The sequence below is a fragment of the Hipposideros armiger genome, unplaced genomic scaffold, assembly GCF_001890085.2.
Source record: "Hipposideros armiger isolate ML-2016 unplaced genomic scaffold, ASM189008v1 scaffold_266, whole genome shotgun sequence".
NCBI classification, from domain to species: domain Eukaryota; kingdom Metazoa; phylum Chordata; class Mammalia; order Chiroptera; family Hipposideridae; genus Hipposideros; species Hipposideros armiger.
In genome coordinates this window covers 1,601,244-1,610,953 of record NW_017731616.1, presented here as the reverse complement: position 1 = coordinate 1,610,953, position 9,710 = coordinate 1,601,244, and the positions used below count along the sequence as shown (strand labels likewise).

The 9,710-nt window shown below is 38.8% G+C and overlaps 2 protein-coding genes and 1 pseudogene across 3 annotated transcripts in view; 1 reads left to right on the top strand and 2 right to left on the bottom strand.

Moving 5' to 3' along the window:
* DCAF17 (DDB1 and CUL4 associated factor 17) overlaps positions 1–6,252 on the bottom strand; it is a 35,689-nt gene extending 29,437 nt beyond the window's left edge. Inside the window, exons 1-3 of the mRNA XM_019656798.1 lie at positions 5,824–6,252; positions 5,312–5,415; positions 4,689–4,698 (exon numbers count right to left, since the gene is read on the bottom strand). Of these exons, the coding sequence (XP_019512343.1) occupies positions 4,689–4,698; positions 5,312–5,415; positions 5,824–5,949 (240 nt within the window). The 5' untranslated portion in view covers positions 5,950–6,252. The remainder of the gene's footprint in view (positions 1–4,688; positions 4,699–5,311; positions 5,416–5,823) is intronic.
* A 135-nt stretch (positions 6,253–6,387) lies between these two features.
* The window catches only part of METTL8 (methyltransferase 8, tRNA N3-cytidine), a 108,388-nt gene continuing 105,065 nt past the window's right edge, over positions 6,388–9,710 (top strand). Inside the window, exon 1 of one of the 2 annotated variants that reach the window (XM_019656811.1) lies at positions 6,388–6,592. The gene's annotated coding sequence lies outside the window, so the exon portion shown is untranslated. The remainder of the gene's footprint in view (positions 6,593–9,710) is intronic. The other variant, XM_019656809.1, reaches the window with a different exon arrangement.
* LOC109390391 (dnaJ homolog subfamily A member 1 pseudogene) overlaps positions 6,739–9,710 on the bottom strand; it is a 13,755-nt pseudogene continuing 10,783 nt past the window's right edge.

Here is a 9,710-nt window from a genome sequence, read left to right as displayed (position 1 = left end):
CCCTTGAGCATTTACTATGAATAAAATTCCATGGCATTCCTATGTGTTGTTCCAATATTTTTAAATGAAAATTAATTAGATAAAAAGAGTCCTATTATTTTAGAATAAAAATTAGTGGATAAAAATGAAAACATCCTTTAAGGTTTTTTTACTCCCAAAATGCCTTTCAGAAAGGTTGAACAAGTTTATACTTCTGTCAATATTGAACACTACATTTTTTATGTGGAAAACAGTCTCTTACCTTTAATTTATACTTCTTTGATTACTATTGAAATGTGATAATAGATGTTTTCATTTTTGTAACTGATGAACTTTAAAATTAAACTACTATTTAGAAACCATTTTCAGGGTAATGATTTAATCACCTTTGATGTTCTCTCACTGATTGAAAGGGTTAAATGAAACAGAATTTCACAGGAATGAAAACAATCTCGCATGTGACTCTAACTTATGGGAAAAACACCCTAAATTGCATATTAAAGAACTCCAATACTATTTACCATTAAATCACCAATCAATGTCACTTCAATTTTTTTTAATTAAAGCCAATACCTCTAAATTGGGAAAGTTACGAAATGGGCATTAAACGATACCAAAGAATTATTGCTAATTTTTTTAGGTCTAATGACATGATCATATAAGAAAATGTCCAGATTTCCACTTCCAGTACGACAGCATGAGGAGCTCGATGGGCACGCCTCCCAGGAAGAGTGGTGTAAATTATAAATGGACAACTATTTTAAAGTCTCTGAAAATGGCCCTTGGGGCATACAGCAAAATGAAGACACATTTATTCAAGAAAATCTACTAGAGCTCAGAAAGAACAGTGAGTCTGTGGTGCCTGAACTAGGATGTGCTCTCTCCCCATCATTCTCAGTTCAGCAAGATGAAAACGCCACTCCAGACTGGTAAAGCCGAGGGCACAGGGCTCCCTCTACCTCAGCTCCCAGAGAGCTACCTTCCTGAGGGGCAGGATGATAACATTTATCATCTAGCCCCTTGCTGCTTGTTGCTGGTGCTGAGTGCTAGGTGAGCACAGTCAACAGGTGGGGCTCCCTTCTTCCATCTAGCCCCTACCCATGGGATAGAGCCTCTACCTCCTGCGTGGAATGCCGAAGAACACTGGAGCCTGGATTGCCCTTACCTCATCTCAAACAGCTGTGGTTCCACACTTAAAGAGGCAAGAAGACTTGAGGTTAATGCCTGCTCCATCCCCAGGTGCTCAGCTTTTAGAGTAGGGTACTCACTCAGAGAAAAAAATATCATTGAAACCCACCACCATCAGCTCCAGAGCCTTGGCTCAAAGATTTTGCCCAGGGGGAAGAGGCATATAGCCCCTAGTCTCTTCCCAGAGGAACTGACTGCATTTGCAGTAGAGTATGGAGAAGCTCTAGTCTATGGGTGCTCTCAAAACCAGTGGAGGTTGTGATGAAAGGCAAATGGTAAGAGATTGGTAGATTCACTGGCCATACAGGCTAAACTGTAGGTTGGCTAACTTGCCTGAGAGAACCAGAAAGAGATTTCTGGGTGTAACCCTCCTGGGGTCAGAATAAATTTCAAACACTACCTAAAAAGCTATCCTCTCTAACTTCCGGTGTCTGGTCCAACCTGTAAAGAGCTTGGAAGTCATCATTCTGATCCTCACAAGAAAAAAGCTCAACAAACTGAAAATCAAAAACTCTTATTAGGTCCATCAAAGACTTGAGGTTACAGGGCAGCAGCCTCCAACACTGGAGAGAGAGGCGGGATACCAAGAATCACAGCTTACCAGGAGCAAAACCCAAGAGCAAGCCACTGGAGTCAGTACTGAGGAGACAAAAACAAGGACCATAGAGGAAACTTTAGCCTCTGACACTTACAGCTACAACAAACAACAAACACAGACTAACTCCTAGCCAGATAAACATAAAACCTCACTCTAAAGACCTATTTGCCATCATTCCTTTTACGTGATACACCACATATAACTTTCAACAAAAAAATTACAAGGCATGCTGATATGCAAAATACAAAATTTGAAGACAATCAGAATCAGACTTAGATATGGTGGAGATTTTGGAGTTATCAGATTGGAAATTTAGAATAACTGATTAATTTGCTAAGGACTGTAATGGAAAAAGTGGACAACAAGCAAGAACAGATGGGTAATTAAGCAGAGATAAAAAAGCTTAAGAAAAAATCAAAAGGAAATGCTAGAAATCAATAGCACCCTAACACAAATGATGTCTTTGATGGGCTCATCAGTAGACTAGACACACCCAAGTAAAGAATCAGTAGGCTTGAAGATATGTCAATAGAAACTTCCCAAACTAGGATGAAAAAAGCAGAACTTCCCAAATGGAATGAAAAAAGAAAAACAGAATACCCAAGAACTGTGATACAACTTAAAAAAGTATAATGTGCACATGATGGAAATACCAGAAGAGAGAACAACAAAAAAAATACTTGAAATGATAATGGCTAAGAATTTTCCTAAGTTAATGTCAGATATCAAACCACAAATTCAGGAACCTAGAGAACACCACGAATAACAAATACTAAAAATCTACACCTAGGCATATCAAATTATAACTGTGGAAAATAAAAAACAAAGAGAACACCTTGAAAAAAGCCAGAGGACAAAAAACACCTTACTTACAGTAGTACAAGATGAGAATTACACTGGACTTCTCTTCAGAAACATGGAAGCAAGTAGAGAGGAGTGAGATATTTAAAATGATAAAAGAAAACCCCCACCAACCTAGAATTCTGTATCCCAAGAAATTATCCTTCAAAAGTCAAGGAGAAATAAAACTTTCTCAGACAAAAATTTAGGAAATGTGCTGCCAATAGACTTGCCTTGTAAGAAATTTTCGAAGAAGTTCTTCAGAGAGAAAAAAAATAATATAGGTCATAAACTCAGATCTACATAAAGGAAGTGTGTTAGAGAAGGAATAAATGAAGGTAAAACAAAATCCTTTATTTTTCTTATTCTTAATTGATTTAAAAGATAAAAATTTGTCAATAATAATAGCAACAAGGTTTTTCAGTGATTATAGTTTATGGATAAGTAAAATGAATAACAATATTATAAAAGACAGTAAGAAAGAGTTAGAAATACTCTATTATAAGGTAGCTGCACCACCAATGAAGAGGTACCGTGTTACTTAGACTAGTTGTAATGTATACTCAAAGTTATAAAGCAACCACTAAAAAATTTAAAAAAAAGAAGTATAATTGGTATGCTAAGTGGAGAGAAAATGGATCACATAAAATGCTCAATTAAAACCAGAGAATGCAGAAAAAGAACAAAAGACAAAAAGAAACAAATAAAGAAAATGAGTAGAAAATAGTTACAAATATGGTTAAGTATTAACCCAACTGTATCAATAATCACAAACGTGAATGATCTAAATATACCTATTCAAAGACAGAGGCTGTCAGGATGGATGAAAAAATACAAGACACAAATATATGTTACCTACAAGAAACACACTTTAAATATAAAAACACAGATAGGGTAAAAGAAAAGGGATAAAGAAACATACAAGCAAACACTAATCAAAAGAAAGCTGGAGTAGCTACACATTAATTTCAGACAAAGCAGACTTCAACAAGGAAACTTATCAGGGATAAAAAGTGGCATTACATAATAGTAAAGCAGTTACTTCTCAAGAAGACATAAAAATTTTTAATGTGTATGCATCTAACAAAAGAGTATCAAAATACTCGAGACAAAAACTGATAGAACACAAGGAGAAATAGACAAATCCATTACTTGAACATTTCAATACAACCTCTATCAGTAACTGACAGATCCAGCAAGCAGAGTCAGCGAGGATATACTTGAACTGAACAGTATCTAATTGACATTTATAGAATACTTTATTCAACAATAGAGGGATACGCATTTTTCTCAAGCTCACATGAAACATTCATCAAGACAGACCACAATGTGGGCAATAAAATACATCTTACCAAATTTAAAAGACGAGAAATAATACCAAGTACGCTCTTGGACCACAGTAGAATTAAATTAGAAATCAGTAACAGAAAGACAGCTGATAAATCCCTAAATATTTGAAGATTAAACAACACAATTCTAATTAACACGAGTCAAAGAAATCTCAAGAGAAATTTAAAAATATTTTGAATGAAATGAAAATGAATATACAACAGATCAACATTTGTGGGATGCAGCAAAAACAATGCTTAGAGGGAAACGTAAGCATTAAACATATATATTAGGGAACGAAAGGAGCTTCTGGGTGGGTGAGCATGTGGAGGTTTAGGGAGAGTGGTATGCTCACAAAGCATGGATGCTCTGTGCCCCTTCCCACATACCTCGCCCTGTGCATCTCTTTCATCTGGCTGTTCCTTTTATAATAAACAGGTAATCTACTAAGAAACCAGTCACAAATGACCACATATTATGTGATTCAATTTATATAAAAGAGACGAATAGGTGAATCTATAGAGACAGAAATTAGACTAGCAGTTGCTTAGGGCTGCAGGTGAAGGATGAATTGGGGTGACAGCTAAAGGGTATAGGGTTTCTTTTTGAGGTGATGAAAATGTTCTAAAATTAAGTGCAGTGATGGTTGCTTATATGAACCACTAATGGTTCATCAAATTCAATATGAATTTCAATGAACTAAAATCATTGACTTGTACACTTTAAATGGGTGAAATGTATAAGAGAATCATACCTTAATAAAGCTGTTTAAAAAAAGAAAATGCCCAATTTTTTAGAGAAGCAAACTTAAGTATCGCATGATGTTTAGACTATGCTTTAAAATATTTAGAAAAGAGGTAAAGGAAAAGGTAGAGTATGAGATAAAGCAAATGTGGCAAAATTGTGATAGTTTTTGAATCTAGGTAATGAGTACACGGGGGTTCACTATATTATTCTCTACTTGAGCAAGTCTGAAAATTTACTCTTAAACAAAAAAGTTAAGTACTTCCTAAACAAAACATAGGCAGATATTCTTGTCTAAAGCAGCATCTAATTATTAGGTACCTGGCTCACTTGACTCTGGTATCTTCTAAGCAGAATAAAATACTACACAGTGCTCTGAGAGCAATCTATCATTTTTTACTGCACTAGAAATTTTGCTTTAAATGGTATTTACAAAGATGAAACTTGCAACTTTAGATTTAACAAGGTTTTAAAATTACATGCATTTTACCACCTACTCTTACTTTGGACCCATTTTTCCATTTTCCTATTTCACTAAGTTCTATTGTAGGCATGTGATTCTATAAAAATAAGATGTAAGATCAACAGTGAGGTGATTTACAGCTAAAAAAAAATTCCCCCCCCAAAAGATACCTGCTGATACAGCACCGATAATTATCAAAATATATTCTTCCTCTCTCATAGGCTATAGGTGACTTGGAATGAGTTGTCCAAACATTCATAAATTTAGTACTTTCCTGAAAGACACAAAGAATTTCAGTTTAGGAAATTACTCATAAGCCTCTACTGTGCACTAATTTTATGTTGGATAGTTTAGAGTTTTCAAATAAATTTCACAGATGTTATTTGAAAACATAGTCAATTCTTCTCACTCTGCTTCACTCTCACGTTTTGGTTTAAGTGGGGTGACCAACTTTTAGACTGTTTGCAGGAAGGCATAAGAAGCTTAAAAACTAAAAGCATCTGGGGGTCATATTAATATCTATTTTCTAATCCCCCAGGTTCAAGGAATGGATTCCACTCCCCATCATATAAGACCTTCTTAAAAGGGAGCGCTACCGCGTAAAAAGTGCACCCCAACTGAAGGCTTGACCACCAGGCGCCCCCGCAGCCCTTCCTCCCGCTCCCGGCCGGTGGGCAGTCACCTGGCACACCAGCACCCGCAAGATGCCCAGGTTCGTCCTCTGCACCACGCCTGCATCGCGCGAGAAGAAGCCCAGCGCCCGGCGACTCAGCCGGTGGCACACGTTGGGCTTTCGGGTTGGACCCATAGAGGCAAGTGCCGGGCCGCGGGGTTAGCAAGGCCTATGAGGGGCGCCCCTAACTCCTGCGCGGGGCAGCGGCCGCTACTTCGGACCCTTGAGGCCCCAACCCTCTACGCCGGGGACCAGGAAAAACTAACACGGAGGAGCCAGACAGGGGGCACACGGCAGTGGGGCGAGAGAAGACAGAGCCGGCGCCGCCTGAACATCGAGAAGAGGGAAAGAAAGGATACCCCCTTTCTGGCCTCCCACCCAACACTCAGCCTCTGGACCCTGCTGTGGACAGTGTGTCAGCCCTGCAACACGCTGCAGGCCGGAGCCGTACTCTCACTGGGAAATGTAGTTCCCAGTGTCGGAACTACAATTCCCATCAGGCAGCAGGTACCGCGCACTGGTGGCCCCGCCCCGCCCCGGCCCGACGGAGGCTGAGCTGTAAGGCCCGTCTTTCCGGTCTGCACGCGGCGTCCGGGAGAACTGTGGGGGCGCTGTTCCCTCTCTGTGCGCGCCTTGCACTCAGGGAGCTGTCCCTTGCTGCCCGTGTACCCCCACGCCTCTCAGCCCCGGACTTTCTGGGAGGCCCTGACCCGGCGCCGAGAGAGGCGCTGTGTCGAGGGCGACCCCCACACACCAAAAGCAGTGCCCTGTGCTAAAGGTACGCCCCGCCGCTTTCACTTCAGTCGCACGTTGGACGATGTGGATGAGGTTGACGGTTAAACATTTTGGTTTTATAAACACTATGCTTTTGTATTATGAGTTATTGGTGGAAGATGCTGGCATTCCCACCAAACTCGGGTTGAATTACTCTTTCCCAGAGGCCCGCCCTTCTGTGGCTTGCGAGGGCACAGACTGGGTTGCGGAAATTGCTGCATTTTCCTTCCTCTCGCCTTTTTCCCCTTTCTTATTGGGGAAATATGAAATGTTTACATTCTTGTTGGACTGCCTGAGATATTCCACGTTGATTCCTCTAACTAAATCTAAAATAACTAACCCTGCCAGTAATGTCAAAGTTCCCACTGAGCTACCTTTTCGGTCATCCGGCACCAGATGTGTCCCATTGCTTTGCTGGTAGTCCTTTGAGAGCGCGGTCTTTGCATCTCCCATGTGCGCTTGGCATGCTACCTCTTGTTCAATATGCAAGGGAGAGATGGTGGCATCTGACAGAGCAAAAAGTATTATCCTGGGTGAGCGCACTGGGTCACAATGTAAATGTTTAGTAAAAATTTGCCATGTCTCTTTTAACCCTGCTGAATTTCCTTCAGGGGCTGGGCTTTTGCTGATTTTTCATAACTTATTTACAGCATACTGTGGAGTGCTTTGTTTATTTTTAGAGAGCGATATAATGGTTAATTTGGTAATTCATGAATGCAGCTGTCACTGAGAAAACTGGGACTCAGAAGAGATAACTGGATTTTCTTTGGCTGAAATGAAATTCAGATCATTGCTGAACTGAATTCATCATCTCTTTTCTCCTTCCCCTTTACCACAACGCGTTTGTCTTCCTGTGGTCTTTACCTCACCAAGTTATCCAAGGGACAGTGATCCTAGATGCCTTCTTTTTCCTCACCCACAATCAAGTCCTTTTGATTCTAACTCTTATCCATCTCCTCATCATATCCCCTGAGTAATTTAAGGCCTTGCCATTTTATCACATTATTATATTAATAGCCTCCTTTCTACCTTAAATACTTGCAATTCCAACCCTCGATACTGCTGCCAGAGTCATTTTTCTAAAGCACAAATCTGTCATTTTCCTATTAAAAACTTTAAGTCGCTCCCAATCACCCAGAGGAGAATTTCTCAAACCCAAGTAGATAGCCAGGATTCTCTATTGTTAACTTAAAATATTTTCAGTATGTTAAATATATGCAAATATAAAACTATATATGAACTCCTTATGTTGTATCATTTTTATAACTAAGTTATACATAATTATAAGTTAAATGCAGCAAAACTATAAAACAAGTAAATTCAAACGAGCATTTATTTATTGTTACCAATGAGACTTTTTGCTGGACCTAACACACTCTTAAAGTGAGTGTTCATTGCCCTCTGTGGCATAGCTTCCTTACAGAAAGTCTTGTCCATAGTGTCTTTGTGTTGAACCATTACTGAATGCCCTCACCTCTTTACTTAAACCACTGCAAAACCTTCCTATGTCCAGTGTGTCAAGATTTCATTTGACCTTCACATGACATCATTTACATAAAGTAGTCCCCATTGCTATCTCATTAACCTGTGCCAATGACAAATGCTACCGCCTGTTTGCCAGCGCACTCCCTAAACACAAATGTGTGAATTGAAATCTTGTGACAGTAATCAATTAAAAGGTGATCATCCAGGTGATCTAGAGTATCTTTTTGTCCTTTTTTTTTTAGATTTTTATCAAATTGGAAATAAAGTTTCTCTGAGAGAAATCTCTTAGCCTTGAGGCTGCATGTATGAATCCTAGGGATCTTACAGGACAAAACCTGAATCCCTTGATGCAGTGTACGGGGTAGCATCTTGCCCACATTTTCAGCCATATCTCTTTATCCATCCTTTATATTTGCTCTTATGGCTCTGACATGTTGCTCACTTGCTCAAGCCCGTGCATCTTTACATTTCAAATTTTCTTTGTATGGAGCTCCCTTCATCTCCTTCTCTTATCTATTTAGCTCAACACTCATCCCAGATATCACAGCTCTGCTCAGACACTTCTCTAACCCTTCCACTTTGGTGATAGCCTTGTGTCTTCCAATGTCACTCTGCACAAGTTGGTTGTGGCACTGTAGTAGAATTGTTGTTTGTCTTCCCAACATATTGTTTTTATGGTAGTCCATTCATTCAGCAGACATATGCATTAACCATATTTCAGGCAGTGTACTAAGGACACAAATGTAGAATGAACTGACTACTCTGAAAACAATGTATAGAATCTATTATCAGCAATTAAGTACTTTTAGCATAGATGCAGATGTAGTCTCTCTTTAATCTTTAAATCAGTAGGAGACCATAATATTAATAAGAAGAAATAACTTTAAAAACTTAAATCCCCAACAGTTTTACCTATAAGGTAGATATTTTCCATTTGTTGAAGGTCAAATGGCGTAAACAGATACCCTAGCTTAGGATTTGGAAATGACTTCTCTTAATTTGGCCATAGAACAAATATTGGTTCCTTTTTTTTTTTTCCACTTTGTGTCTATGTCATTTTGTAGAATACTTAACTCTCTTTGCCATGACATTTTAATGACAAGGAAGAGGAGATATGAATTCAGAAGTTAATGAAATGCTTTTTGTTCATATACTCTGTTTGAAGAAGCTTGGCATAACCAAAAAATATATACAACACTCAGGTTTAAACTTAAACACATTCAGAGACAAAGAAATTTGAACCAAGGCCATGAGTGGTCATTTATTCAATGTGAAATTATTTCATGTACAGTGTGCTGGGAACTATTTTGGCATGGGGTATAACAATGAACAGGATAGACAAGGTGCCTACATGTTAGGGGAGATAAACAATAAATAAATAGATTTTTGTGTGTGTGTGTGAAATACACATTTTTAAAAAATTAGTTTTAGCTGTACAACACAGTGCAATAGTTATACGTTTTACCCATCAAAGTGACAACTTCCCTCCCCCAATCCACCACCCCACTTCCCCCCTCAATATCATACATATATTACAATTCCCTTGACTCCACTCCCACACTATACTCCATGTCCTGTGACTATATATATATATATATATATATACACACACACACATATATATATATATATATATA